General features: G+C 30.6%; 1 protein-coding gene and 1 long non-coding RNA gene across 2 annotated transcripts; one reads left to right on the plus strand and one right to left on the minus strand.

Annotated features, from left to right (window-relative positions):
- Positions 1 to 3,398: 3,398 nt before the first annotated feature.
- Positions 3,399 to 3,950, minus strand: LOC149492405 (uncharacterized). Its single transcript, XR_016318859.1, has 2 exons — positions 3,728 to 3,950; positions 3,399 to 3,620 (listed from the first exon to the last, which is right to left on the minus strand). It is a non-coding gene; the product is annotated as an uncharacterized LOC149492405 (long non-coding RNA).
- On the plus strand, positions 3,479 to 8,408 carry IDD5 (indeterminate(ID)-domain 5). Its single transcript, XM_012217029.4, has 4 exons — positions 3,479 to 3,632; positions 3,947 to 4,343; positions 5,939 to 7,221; positions 8,168 to 8,408. The coding sequence occupies exons 1-3, from the start codon at positions 3,479 to 3,481 to the stop codon at positions 7,134 to 7,136; spliced, it is 1,749 nt and encodes a 582-aa protein (XP_012072419.1). The 3' UTR covers positions 7,137 to 7,221; positions 8,168 to 8,408.
- Positions 8,409 to 15,420: the final 7,012 nt, after the last annotated feature.

A 15,420-nucleotide genomic window follows, 5' to 3' on the forward strand; every position in this document is an offset into this window, starting at 1 on the left:
AATTAGTAATAATGTTTTTTAATAATTAAAATTTGAAATTACAGATAGGTTTTGAAGTACATGCATGCTTTTCATGTTTTACAGTTACAACAATAAATTCGTCAGCCCACTAGTTATTCATTGGTCAAAATTCTATTTCCTAATATAAAAATTGATGGGCTAATTAAAAAATTAATGGTTAATTAGACAAATTGTAGTGGGCCCATATGTAGTAATTTTTCAAAAGTGTATACCATTATGGTGGGGTTATCAGCTAGGCTAGCATATCAACGAGTAATTATGATATGACCTGTCTTGTAAGTTACATGTAAGACTTTACAAGAAAGAAATTAATTTAGCATCTTGACATTCTTTATATGATATTTTTTTGGTCAAACACCAAAATTTTTGATATCTTTTCACTAGATGCATTCATGTATTTGAATATTTGCTTTTGCTGTCCTAATAATTTAAGCGTGTGTTGTAGTTTTCTATTTGATAGCTACTAGTGCCTTCCTCTTAAAATATAAATCAGAGTAATTAATTTTTTAAAATTATAATAAAATTAAGCATAAAAAACTAACTGTTATCCACATAATTACTCCTATCTCATATTATATTTAATATAAATAAAAGTAAATTGAAAAAAAAATCTTTTATTACTCTTGAAAATATTCAAATTAACTTATATTTTAAGACATTTTAAGACGACGCAGTTTATCGTATTTAAAGTCCAATATGTAGTACATAAAACACAGCAAAAGACAAGCTTTATGTATTAAATTAATATGCATTATTGAAAAATATATAAATATATATATATACTTGTCTTCTATTGAAAATTAAAATAATACTCTGTCTCTATTAGAAAGCAGAATGTCTTGATCGAAGTTGCAATGAGATTCGAGGAATATATTATCTTCTTAAAATATGTTGTATGAGTATAGTGTATCCCTTACACATACTTTGTACTTGCTAGCTAGTATATTTAAATTAATCTCCCCTATTTAATTTCAACCCATTTCATTACACATATATTGATTCTTGCTTATATTATATTAACACATTTTTTAAATTGAGATTTGTATTAAGGTTATAATGGTAAATCATAACCTAATTAAAGAAAATAAGCTGCAGATTTTATTTTTAAAATAATATTTAGTATTTTGATTAGGGTAAAAAATTCATTACTATGGAGTCACTTAACTCCAGTAACGTTATAAATTTACCAAGGATATTATAAGTATTTATATATTTATCTCCACTAAATTTATAAAATTTTTTTCAAATGCTTTTGTTATTTATATTGCTCGGTAGCATAATATTTATATAAATATTTAGAGGTTGAGAGTGAATTTTGAGACATTATTTATCGTGTTTAGTTACCGACTAGAAAAATAACTGATATTGTATAATAAAATATATTATACTATATTTCATATACATATACACTAATAAAATTATAAATCATTATTATTACAGCCTCAGCAAATTATCAGCATGAGCAATGACAATGAAGTGCATGGTTATGGTTAAGCTGTCACTATTATAACAGAATGACAAGTGTGATACAAATAGATATAACTTCTTGTTTGAGGAAAAAAAAAAAAAAAAGGCTGGCTCTATGGAATGAAAACCGTCAATATGGGGAAATTAAAAGTAGGATAAAACTGTCCTAATCATAAATGCCTTCAAAAATCCCACATAAAAAAGCACACATTTCACTTTTTATATACGTATATATATATATTCTTGACTACGTGAGTCCTATAATTCACTTTATAGTATTATATATCTAATGGTCAAAATTTACTTGTCACTTTGTATAAATGACCGGGTTGTGAAGTTAGAAAAGTAATGTGAAAAGTCTTTAGCCTTTAGGAGCCTAAAATTCAGTGAGTAATTGTTTATCCCCAGTGGTTGGATTAGGTCTTTTCTTAGGTCTTGATTGTGATTTTTTCTGACCTTTGTAATGACTTAAATACCCTCCCTCATTATATTATAATAGGCTATACCCTGATGTGACTTCCAGGCCCCTATTGCATGTAACCGAACCAACCAGCTGCCCAAGCATGATAAAGATTGTAACTGACCCATTTTTGCCCTTTGCATGTCACTGAACCTAAGTACAGTTCAAACAGAAAATGCAATGCACAGCAAGTACTCGTCTAAAATTATTGTTTGCCCAACAGTGATTGACCAAATATGTATAAATATTCTCGACACGGTTAATCAGCGAAAATGAATTTATTTTTAGATTTTACTCTCAATATGTAGAGTTTGGCCCTCTTTGCCGATCTTTAAACAATAATAATTGTTTTAGAAGTTGATTTAATACAATAGCGGTTAGCTGTCAGCCGTCAGATATTAGCTTGCATCGAAAAAACACATATGCATGATAATTTTCTATTTAAAAAAAAACAATTAAGTATTTACTAAAACAATGAGGTTTGGTGGAATTTGAATTGTTAATAAATTATTATATGAATTTTGTTTGTGAGGAGAGTCAACATATGCAGAGGAGACTTCCAATTAATATTCTGAGGTTTGCTGCTTCTGCTCCATTAATTAGGGATTTATTAAGAAATAGAAAGTGGGTTCTGGTTTAGGAAGGAGATAAATATTGTTTGTTAGGGATTTAAATGATTCAGAATCAAATTAATTAAACTAGATGAGTTTAAATATAAATTACAGTGAGGTCCACAATTAGAGGGAGTGATGAAGGAAAGTTTGTCTGTAAGTGAATAAGAAGATACGAAATGAGAGAGAGAAGGTGTAGCTGTTCATGCTACCCTCACGCACCATACCCATGTCGTTATGCGGCTATGGATTGGGTCCACCGACTTGTAGGCCTCACCTTCTCTCTCTCTCTCCCTCAAAATGAAAATGAAAATGAAAAGCTTCAATTTTTACAAAAATATTACCATTTAAGAGAGGAAAGAAGAAAAATAGAGCAAAATCAGAAACAAAAGGGCAAAAAAGAAAAAAAAAATTATATATATAATTTTAATTATTATTATGTATATGTGTGAGCATATCTGCATGACACCAAATCAAAAAAAAGAAGCACAGTAACCTCACTTGTTCAAAATCTGGCGTTTAAAACAAAGGAAACTGTAGTAGAGAAAGAGGAATCTAAATGCCTCATGGGTTCTGTTTGTGTATGTGTTTTCGCTATTTCTCTTTCTTAATCTCTCTTCTTTAGTCTCTTTTTCTTGAATTTTTTCTTAAAGAATCTATTCTAGGTCTCTTTCTCTCAAAGATATAGAGATATTTTTTCCATTTTAGGGTTCTCATTTAATCAGTGTCAAAAAGCTTCAATTGTGTTTTGTTGGGATTTTCAGTTAAAGATTTCGAGACAGAACTTAAATTTGCATGTGGGGTTTGTTTGGTTTCTTGATTATAAATTTCTTTGCAAGGAGAAGAAATTGAAGAACTAATAGAAGAAGAAGAAGAAGAAGAAGAAAAAGAAAGACAAGTGTGTTTATTTACAAAAAAGATGGCCGCTTCTTCTTCATCCGTGCCTTTCTTTGGAGTTAGAGATGAAGATCATCAAAACCAGATGAAACAACAGCATTCCTCAACACCAACTTCATCTTCAGCTCTGGCGCCGCCGCCCCAGAAGAAAAAGCGAAACCAACCTGGAACACCAAGCAAGTATCAACAATTTTTGTCTAAGATCTATCTAATTAAAATAAATTAAAAAATAATTTCAATTTATGAATTTTTCAACTAACCCATCTCCTACCTTGATTTTCTTTTTCCTCTGGTTTTTTTTTTTTTGTTCAGATTTTGCATTAAAAACCCCATTTAAGAAACTGTAAGAAACTTTTGAGCGGAATTGACATGCGTATATGTATTCATAAATATATTATATAAATTCCAAAATAATTTCATCCTTTCTAATTAAATTTTTTTAATTTGTTGAATTTTCTAATAGTTTGTTGTTTGGCATTTTTCATAACAGATCCAGACGCAGAGGTGATAGCACTATCTCCCAAGACACTAATGGCAACAAACAGGTTCATATGTGAGGTATGCAACAAAGGGTTCCAGAGGGAGCAAAACCTACAGCTCCACAGAAGAGGACACAACCTACCTTGGAAGCTAAAGCAGAAAACTACAAAAGAAGTGAAGAGGAAAGTGTATTTATGCCCTGAACCCACATGCGTCCACCATGACCCTTCTAGGGCTCTTGGTGACCTTACTGGTATCAAGAAACACTATTCAAGAAAACATGGTGAGAAAAAATGGAAGTGTGAGAAATGTTCAAAGAGATATGCTGTGCAATCTGATTGGAAAGCCCATTCTAAGACTTGTGGCACCAGAGAATATAGATGTGACTGTGGCACTCTTTTTTCAAGGTAATTTTAGTTTCTTCTTTCTTCTTAGACATAAAATTAATCATCTTTAACTCAAGAAAAGAAAAAGGGAGAGGCGTTATAGGAGTACTAGTACTTTGCCTGTTTGTTTTAGGGCTAAAGATTCTTTCTTTTTTTTCTTTCTTGATTATCAGTTTCTTTATTTTTTCATAATTTTTTTAACTTTTCTTCACTGATACTGTAGAGGAGACGTTGAAATAGCAGAAAACATGCTCCCACGTGAATAATCTCTGGAAACTGCCATGGTCATAGAGTTTTCAACGAGTGAAGGAAGGAGAGAAGAGAAATTATATTAAGCTAAAAAAAATTTTAAAAAGAAAAGTAAAAAAAAAAAAAATAGTAGTTCATTTTGTTTTTCTTTTTTCTTTTTTCTTTTTTTCACCTTGGAACCACCGCCCCTTTTGGTTGTTTACCTTTTCCTATTCACGTGTTGCTATGCCATGTAGAGCCCTTGCTGCTGTGTGTTGTTTACCTTGTTTGTTCTCTTATGGGTTGGCTAGATGTGATCAGCTCTGTACTGTTGCAGGTACTCCTTTTCATGATAACGTAGGCCCTAACAAACCCTTCTTCCTTCTCTCTCTCTCTTTCTTTCTTTCTTTTCTTCCATGGCTGCTGTTACAACTGTAAGAGAATAACCAGGCTAGAAAAATTAATTCAGAAAGGAAAGTGAAATTTTAAGTAATGGTTTAAAATTTTCTTGTTTTGGGTATAAAAATTATTAAAGCGAACCGATCATGAGGCTATTATTGAATATACTTTTTTTTTTTTTTTTTTGCATTTAAGTTATATTTTATAAAAGACACAATAACAATAATAACAAGTAGTTCCTGAAATGGACTTGCTTGATTGACTGCTTTTCATGATGTTGAATACATTCTCTAGTTGCATTTATTGAGCTTTCAGTTCTTGAAATGGTATTTCATGGTGTGATTGGTTAATGATATTATTCAATTTCTGGTGAAATTCTCTTCCCCAACCTACCCCATTATAATTATTATGTTTCTGTCTTCTACGGAAATTATAGTTGAACCTCTTCACTTTCACACTCCTCTTTCTTCTTCTTCTTTTTCCCTACTTCGATTCAAGCTCTTCTCTTCCTAACTAATAACACATATCGATTTTTATTTTTTATTTCTTACTTTTACTACTGAACTTAATTAATGTAACCCTAATAATGTTTATACTGCTTTATTTTGAGTTGTCAATATTGTTGGACCGTATATAGTGCGATGGGACATGTCAACAGGAATGCAAGCCAAATTTAAGAGTCAAGAAAATCTTGAAATAGATTACATGTCTACCTAAGTTGTGGAGACTGCCATCATTTTCTTTAATGTCTCTGTTTGGACTTTACATATATATTTACATATATCGTGGGATCAAATTAATACATTTTCTATAGGAAATCACAATGTTGTGCCTTGGCTTATTTTCAACATTTTCAAGAATTATTTTCAAAACCTAAATAATTTCGTCTTGTTGTAGAAATAAAAGACATTGAATTCCTAATTAAAGCTACTGTTTTTTAGCTTAATTATTATCTACTAATTTCCCTAATTCTCTAATTATTGTTGCAGGCGCGACAGTTTTATCACTCATAGGGCTTTTTGTGATGCACTGGCTCAAGAAAGTGCAAGAAATCCTCCTTCAAATTTGAACAGTATAGGAAGCCATTTATATGGCGGTAGCAACATGAGCTTAGGCTTATCTCAAGTGGGTACTCAAATTTCAATGCAAGATCAATCGAGTGACATTCTAAGACTTGGTGGAGGTGCTCGAACCGGACAATTTGATCATCTTCTTCCTCCAATAGGATCATCTTCGTTTCGACCTCCTCAGCATATGTCATCATCAGCTTACTTCATGCCAGAATCTAACCAGAGTTATCATGATGAACAACAACAACAACATCACCACCAATCTCAACAAGGATTATTGCAAAATAAGCCATTCCATCACGGACTAATGCAATTCGCCGATCTGCATAATACTACAACCACCAATCCTCCTCCTCCTGGTCCGCCCTCCGCTTCCAATATGTTTAACCTAAGCTTTCTCTCCAGTAACAGCACTACAAGCAACATTACTAGTAGCAACACTGTCAATAACTCAAACAATCTACAATCTCCAGGATTGCTAATAAATGGTGGTAGTGGAAATGGCAATGAAGGGTCAACTATATTCTCAAACAACATAATGAGCGACCATCATCATCAAATTAGCTCAGGCGTCTCTTCTCTCTTTAGCTCTTCCGTTCAAAACGACAATATAGTCCCTCACATGTCAGCTACAGCATTGCTTCAAAAAGCAGCTCAAATAGGTTCGACTTCAAGTTCTAACAGTGCTTCATTGCTAAGAACATTTGGTAGTAGCTCTTCTTCAAGATCGGATAGGCAACCGCTGGTTGGAGCTAATTTCGGTGGGATTTTCAGTGAAAATGAAAACAATCTTCATGACCTAATGAACTCATTCACAGCAGGTAATCCTTCCATTTTCGGTTCTGGGCATGGACAAGAAAACCCTTATAACAACATAGAGGAAGCCAAATTGCAGCATGGTTTAAACGTGAGCATTGGTGGATCTGACAGATTAACCAGGGACTTTCTTGGCGTTGGACAAATAGTAAGAAGCATGAGTGGAGGGTTTTCTCAAAGAGAAAAACAGCCACCACAACAACAATCAATAGATATGAGTTCTTCTTTGGATTCAGACAGAAACATTACTGCGCCGGCGCCGACAAGTCAATCTTTTGGAGGAAATGGGAATTTTCAGTGACGAGAAAGAACAGAAAGAAAAGGGGCAATAAAAGAAAAAAGATGATGAATAGATAATGAGAGAGAAGAAAGAAAAAGTACTACTGGTACGTAAAAAAACTAACCAACCTTCTTCTTTTCTTTACTACCACCACTACCAGGTGTGACGTGCTTAAATGATTATATATGATTAAAAAGTAAATTCTTGATTTCATTGGTAAATGTGCATCTTAATGCTTTTTACTGTTCATTTGGAGTTCTTGAATTTTTATTTTTCTTTTAGAAAATTTATTACGGTATTCTCATGTCTCTGACATAGTCTCTTTGAATGGGGACAGTGTTGAGAGAGTACATATGGGTGTTGTTTCTTTTCTTGTCTTTTTGTTTTTATTTCTTTTTTCTTGTTTTTCACCTTTTATCACACTCACATATGCATTATATCCGTGTGTGTGTATATGAAATTATATTTGTTTGGCAGAGTTCAGTTCACGAGTCACGAGTGCTGCTCTTAGGATGCTCAAACGAAATGTCTTTTCCCTTTAATTAGCTATTCATAATATTCACTTGTAAATTAATTAATATTTCACTATGAAATATTAATTTAGTTTTAAGTTTAATTAAACTTTTCTTAGCAAGATTATTTGCGCAGACAATTGGGTGAGGAGTGAAAAAGAATATTGATGTAAGGAATAAAGAATTTTATTTTTAGAATTTTTTTCCCACATTCTTTTTTCTTTTTCTTTTTTGCTTAAAAAATTGCAGATATATGGCAGAAAATTTGTACTACTTCCCAAAAGACAGGACATTAGAAGCCCCACCTCCATGCAATAACAACTATGATTGAGACACTTTCTACTGTTTCACCAATATATAAACAGAAAAAAAAATTACCACCTGAAAAAAAAAATTTTCTTGCACTATATATATACATTTATGTCGATAAAAATTAAAACTTGTACCTACCGATTATCTTAATTTACTCAAATCTATATGTTTCTCCTGTTTCTGATAAAATATAAATCTAACACAAAGTCATTTTATTTTAATTTGCAGGGTTTGTGAAAGGCATTGAAAATAGCTAAGAGACACATGAAGCATTGACTCAGAAATCCGAAATGTGCCGTGTTAAATATGAGAGAGCTGAATTTTGTTGAAGCTGTATCTTATCTTCTTGCTTCTTCCCTTCAAGTGTACCTAGGAGTTTGATCAATCATATTTTGGATAGTGACTTTAGCTGCAACATTTTTCTTGTCTGCTGCTTTTGAATTAATGTTACTTTCCTTTTTTTCTTTTACTTGTTAATTAGTTACAGTAATATAGAAAATTTTCAGGAGCTTTCATATAATGCTTTCTTAGATATTATATATATATATATATGATGAAGACTAGCTAGTTCATATGCATATAACATGGAGCTTAGTTTCTGCTAGAGAAATTTTGCTGGATACATAACATGTAGAGGGATAATATACCTTATTATACCATATAGAAATGAAAATCCTTACATTTACAAGTTTATACATTAAGAAAATAATTTTGCATTTTTTCTTTTAATATTATAGATTTCACAATTTTCATTACCATTTCAAAGTTCAGACTGAAAATTAAATATTTTTAGTTCGTCATTGAGTTAGTATTGCAGTATATTATTTGAATATCTATCTTCCTTATACTAAAGAAGGGTAATGTTCAAGTGCTGAAATTCTACCTTTTAAGCTTCCCAATTGCAATTTCTTATCTGCAATCTTTTATTATTATTATTATTATTCTCATTCTATGATGTATGTGTATCCACTCTTGGAGATTAGATCTTTTCAGATTGAATGCAATGAGATAAGTCTGAAATCATTATTATATATCATCTGCAAATGAAATCAGCATATGCCTTTTTTTATCAATCTGTGGTCTCAATACCAAAATGGAAGATTGATAAGGTTTTTTTAGCTAAGTTTGTGCATGCTATTGCTGAGTGGGGGACCTGTACTCTGATATATAACATATGCTTTATTACAGGGATTTCCTTGGATCCCTAACACATCACTTTATTTTTTTTATTTTTTTTATTTTTCGCCGTCCTAGCAAAGTGCGCCCTCCGGGGATAGAAATTGTGTTCTCAACCCTTACTTATGGGTTAAGATCACTTGCCACCCTAAACAACACATTGTTGGTAGATTCAGTTCTCACTTTAATTGTCATGTTTCGATAGAATAAGCAAATAACCATTCCAGTTTATCAAATTTATGATCCTCTGAAATAGAACCACCACGAGCAGAATTGAAAGCCTCAGACTAAAAAGTGAGAATCTCCACATTTTCTTAGGCACTAAATACTGCTGCAAGTTTCAAATTTGAAACCAACACAAAAGAAACCAAAACCCAGAAATAAAAAATCATTCAACAATCAAGTAAAAAAGAATCTGAAAAAATAGAAAAGGTATTTTAGAGAAAAATCAAGCTGGAGAAGGAATACACATAAGCATGATGTAAAAGTACTAAATAAGGTCATTTTATCCGTTATATTCTCTGTCCTCAAGTTTGTTGGAATATTTTTCTTTTGTGTAACTCAGAAGAAAAATTTACTCCTGAAAATTAAGTGATTGGGAATTATCTTTGTCAGAAAAGAGCGAGTATGTTGAATTAATTTAAACTAGGTTGCAATTTCTAAATCTCATCATTTGATGAAATATACGTTATAGTTTTAATGGTATTGGAAGTTAGAATCTAAGTTTAAAAAAAAAAAAAAAAAGAAGGAAAAAAGAAAAAAAAAGAAAAGATTCAGAATCCTATTATGCGTTTCCATCTCAATCAATCACCTTGTAACATTATGCGTTTTAGCCTTTCAGATTCTCAACCAGTCTCAATTTAATTATAACGGAGAATTTTAATATGAGAATGCTATTCCACTTTGTAATTTGTATTTATACTGCAAAATATTTTCCCATACACTTCTTCTCTAAATTATATGATTTTAGAATTGATTTTAAGTGGATGGAAGCTTAATTCAATCAAATTTCCATAATGAATGTGAAGAGGAGGAATAATAAAATTTAAAGTTTCACAACGTCTCTAGACTTAAAATAGCATGAGATTTTGGGAAGGAAGATGACCTAGTTTTTATGATAAAAGGTATTTTACAAAGCCACAGTTTGATAAATATAATCATAATTTTTGTTAAGGATAGTCCATTAAAAAATAAGAGTGATGAGAATAGAATTGAACCTACCTTTAAGTTTTAGGACATCCACCTTAGCCAATCATGTAATTAGTTTAAGATGCAGCTTGTAACAAAATTATTGATCTAACTATATTAATTCTCATTGTTATTACTATATTTATTTGTCGGTAAATTGATTTTATAAAATCGTCCAAAGAAGAGGCTTGATTAATGTCCATTTCATTTGACTTTTAAATGATATCGTTCGATTCTTGAATATTTAACCGATGAAATTATAAAGTGCCAAATAAACAATAAAGGATAAGACTTATCTATTTTGAATATATAAGTCAATTCATATATCAAATCGATAAATAATTAATATTATTAGTTAATATTTTTTGTCTTTTTCTCGGTGAAAATCAAAAATCTATATTTAATTAGTAATATATTGATCAGCCCATAAATTTGGCCAAAAATAGCATACTATAACGTTCTAAAAATTTCCACTACTTTCTTAAAAAAAACAATGTTCCCAACTCCTAATTTTTAATTTTAAAAACATAGCAATAAATATTTATTGAACCATATGATTTTTAGCTTTTGAAACAATTAATGATTAAGTATATGTGAAAGTCCCCCTATTTGACAAATAATACAAATAAAACAAAAACCCTGCTACTAAATCACACGTCGCCCTTTCAAAATATTTTCTTTTTCTTTTAAGAAACTCCTCTCAAGTTCTTATAATGATTTTCTTTTTTCAATTTTCTTGAAACCAGTCGCATTCTAACCATCTAATTGGATAGTTAACGAAGAAAAATCATAAAATGATCTATATATGAAATGGTTTTTACTGCATCTTTATATTTTGTTTTCATGAAAATGTATTTTTATCAATACAAAATTAATCCAACGAACTCATTCTTGGTTTATCCAAAATTAAGAAAAATAAAAATTAGAGGGGAACTTATAATTGGCAGTAAAAACAATTTCACATCGGAGATGGCAAAAGTACCCATAACTGAGTTGGACCCAACCAACATATGTATAATTAACATATTTGTCAATGATGCATTCTTATATTTTAGCTTGTCTTTCTACTTTCTATAAAACTTTAGGGAGTGTGATTTTTCAAATTTCAATCCTTTCGATTGTATCAAATGACTCGTTTTTTGATGCAGCGTACAATACTATTTTAATCCATTTAATTTTCAACAAACAAATAAATAAAATATCTAAAATATCTTAAAATAAATTAGTGATTGTCAATCAGGTGTGTCTGATTCGTCTTCTCACTTATGTGAGGAGTGACAAGGTCTCGAATTCGACTCCTTTCGATCACCAGTATTTTCACTAATTTGATAAGTCCAAATGAAAGCTATCTCTATTGTGTACTACAGCTCATCGAGCCTTTTAATGAATAAAAAAAAAATAGCGATTAAGTGTGTTAAGGAATTGCTGCTGTGATCAATATTTCTTGGGGAAAATTATTATTTCATCCCTGAGGTTTTACATAATTATTTAAGTAGTCCTCGATATTTATACATATATTTATAACGTTCCTGAGGTTTGCCGCCGTCATATTAATTGGTCCTTCCGTAAAAAAAAATACACTTTTTCCATTAATTTTGAGAAGAAAAGACGAAATTATCATTTGGAAAAATAATTATTTCGTCCCTGAGATTTGCCATAATTATTAAGTAGTCTCCTACATTTATACAAATATTTATAACGTCCCTGAGGTTTACTTCCGTCATATTAATTGGTCTTTCCAAAAGAAAAATACATTTTTTCCGTTAATTTTGAGTGAAAAAGACGAAATTATCCTTTATAAGTTTTCATTGACATTATTATTAATCCCTTTCCTCTAAAATACCTGAAGCTCACATTTTCACCATCTTCCTCAACCTAACGCGGTCTTCATTGCCACTACCGTGTCAATGAAAACTATCATCTCCATAACCAGATCACCACCAAAACTAAAACCCAATATCCAAACTCAATCAAGCCATCATCACCCTTCATCCATTTATCTCTCTCTCCTTGATTAGAGGATTTAGGTTAGTTTGATCATTCTATTAAAAATTAACAGCAAAAAATGTGTTTTTTGGACGAAAGGATCAAGTAATATGACGGAAGTAATCTCAGAGACGTTATAAATATTTGTATAAATGACGGAGACTATTTAAATAATTATGGCAAACCTCAGCGACAAAATAATTATTTTCCCTTTTAGTTTTGTTGGTAATCTGGTTATGGAGATGATACTTGACAAAGACACGGTGGTGGCAATAAAGACCGCGTTGGGTTGAAGAAGATGGTGAAAATTTGAGTTTCAGATATTTTAAAGGAAATGGATTGACAATAATGTCAATGAAAACTTATAAAGGATAATTTCGTCTTTTCCGCTCAAAATTAACGGAAAAAGTGTATTTTTTTATGGAAGGACCAATTAATATGACGGAAGTAAACCTCATGGACATTATAAATATTTGTATAAATGTCGGGGACTACTTAATAATTATGGCAAACCTCAGGGACGAAATAATTATTTTTTCAAAGGATAATTTCATCTTTTCCTTTCAAAATTAACAGAAAAAATGTATTTTTTTGACGGAAGGACTAGTTAATATGACGGTGGCAAACCTCAAGGACGTTATAAATATATGTATAAATTTCGAGGACTACTTAAATAATTATGTAAAACCTCAAGGATGAAATAATAATTTTCCCTATTTCTTGTTTGCAATTATTACTTTTTGGAATGCTAAATCAAATACATTTTTTATAGCATAAAGAATTTTTCTGCTTGGAGAGGAAGGAGGAAACATTATCATGACCTTCCAATTCTGGCATCAATTATATCAATTATTCAATTCAACAATTTAAAATCATGACATATAAGAAAATAATAACAGTTTCTCCATTTTAAAATTAATTATTCAGAATTATTTCAACTATAAAGGAATAAACCATTATTCAGATTGATGTGTCATAATGTTTTACTTCTCAAATTTAAAAAAAAAAAAAAGAAAAAAAGAAAAAACTTGTTTGGCTTAGCTGGCTTAAAGATAAACCATTTTACACCTCAACTTGGGCCCTTAGCTTGGTCAAATTCATAACAAATATTTATTTTGAAGGATTAAACTTGATTAAATCGGATCCACGATCAAACTAATTAAAATAAATATTTTTTTTAAAAAAATTGTAAATCGATCATGTTACATATTTAAAACTAGCCATATTCATAATAAATAGTTATTTTTCATTAATTTAATTCACGAATGAATTTATAGACTGAATTTAGATAAATCAATCATAATTATAAATTGAATGCGTTATAACAGGTTGTTGAATTAGTAAAAGCGAACTCATACGAACTATACCTGTAAGATATGATTAGGAAATACCAGTCCGGCCTAGCGTGAGCCCACCTAATGGAACCAAATAAATTGAATACGTTTGGGTCAAGGTGTAATCAACCCTAAAACGCACTGTTTTTGACCATTTTATTCTGTTGGAATGGGAATTCAATTGTTGCGGGCAATACGCAAACGACCCTTTTTGTGAAAAAATAATTGCATGCTTAGATTCAAAAACATTAAATTTATATGTATAAAAATAAATGTATTCCATCAACTTCTACAACAATCATTTCTTGCTTATTAGAGAATATTTCGTTATTGTGTTTCTGAGAATCTACTTTTGTGTACACTTCCTATGAGACTGAGACTTCTCCTACAAATGGGAAATGCCCATTTGCAGCTGCTTGAGGGATTAACTTTCTTCATTTTTGTGAATACAGTAGGTGATGACATAGACATTTATTTTCAATTTTAATTTAATTTTTTCATATATAATAATTTTTCCATCTAGGTTATCAGCCAAATACTTAATTACAATACTGCTATTGTAATTAAAATGCCTATAAATACTACTTTCTAGGTCAATTATTTCATTATGGGAAACATATTAGGATGGTTGGATGAACGAAAATAGACTCTTTTTTTTATTTTTTGAGATTTACTTATTTAGACCGAATTCATAACCTCACTCGTGGACTAAATCAATGAAAATATATGTTTTTATTGAAATGATGATATTTCTAACCATACACAGGGCAAAAAAAAGGATAAAATGGAAACAATCTTTTAAAAAATTCTATTTTAATTAATTTGATTCATATATAGAGTCATGGATCCAGTCTGAATATTTTCCTTCTAGGTGAGCTTTATCAGCAAAATCAGATATTTGAAACTTGTCCAAACCGATATCAGAATTTTTACACCAGTGAAAAAACAAGAATATGGAATTAGATGGGCGTAATAATATGAGTCTGTACATATAAATACATAAGCATATATAGATGATAATTACAGTATATATATATATATATATATAGGTGGGTTCAAAATTTAAAAAATAAATTTGACATACTTTCACAGTCACGGGCTGATGATTCCATAAAGAGAAAGAAAAGACAAGAATTACGACAAAGCTGCCACATGAGTTTCACTATAATTACAATAACGAACAATTCCTGCTGCTATTTTTCTCTGCACAATATGAACAATACGGCCACCACACTGTCAGTTGCTCTCTCACTCTCTCTTCCTCATAAAATCTCCATACCCAAACACAATCTTTCAAAAAGAATCCTGAAAGCTGAAACCCTATTCTTCTTTCTTTCTTTTTTCTTTTCTTTAAAAAAGGCAAAACAAATTAAAACAAAAATAAATAGAACAGTGTTCTTCTCTTTTAACGTGGACATCACTGCATGTTTCTTGAACGTAGTCAACTTGAAATGAAAAATTAAGAAAAGAAAATTGACCATGGAATGTCAGCAAGAGACCTGAAATTCTGCAATTGCCTTTTGGGTTTTTTGTATTGTTAATTGTAGGGTTAGGTATTAATTAGGTGAGCAAACAAAATTCTTACATATAAAAAGAATTGAAATAGCATTTTTAATTTATTTTCTTACCTGTCTCTGAAATTAAATTAATAAAATATTTTGTAACTGGACAAAGAATAAAAAGGGAATTGTAACTTGTCGAGTCTGTTGGGTAGTTAGAGAGTGAAGATTCTTTAAAGACAGAGTTATCGATTAGACCTTCTTGGTTTTAACACTGTACTAATAATAATACTACTCT

The sequence above is a fragment of the Jatropha curcas genome, chromosome 11, assembly GCF_041381405.1.
Source record: "Jatropha curcas cultivar XTBG-Jc1 chromosome 11, XTBG_Jcur_1.0, whole genome shotgun sequence".
Classification (NCBI taxonomy): Eukaryota; Viridiplantae; Streptophyta; class Magnoliopsida; order Malpighiales; family Euphorbiaceae; genus Jatropha; species Jatropha curcas.

What these genes read in the sequence shown, in the direction of transcription:
- IDD5 (XM_012217029.4), top strand. Translation starts at nt 3,479, where the DNA reads ATGGCCGCTTCTTCTTCATCCGTGCCTTTCTTTGGAGTTAGAGATGAA. An exon ending in AAACCAACCTGGAACACCAA is followed by an intron (nt 3,633 to 3,946) that starts GCAAGTATCAAC and finishes TTTTCATAACAG; the next exon opens with ATCCAGACGCAGAGGTGATA. An exon ending in TGTGGCACTCTTTTTTCAAG is followed by an intron (nt 4,344 to 5,938) that starts GTAATTTTAGTT and finishes TTATTGTTGCAG; the next exon opens with GCGCGACAGTTTTATCACTC.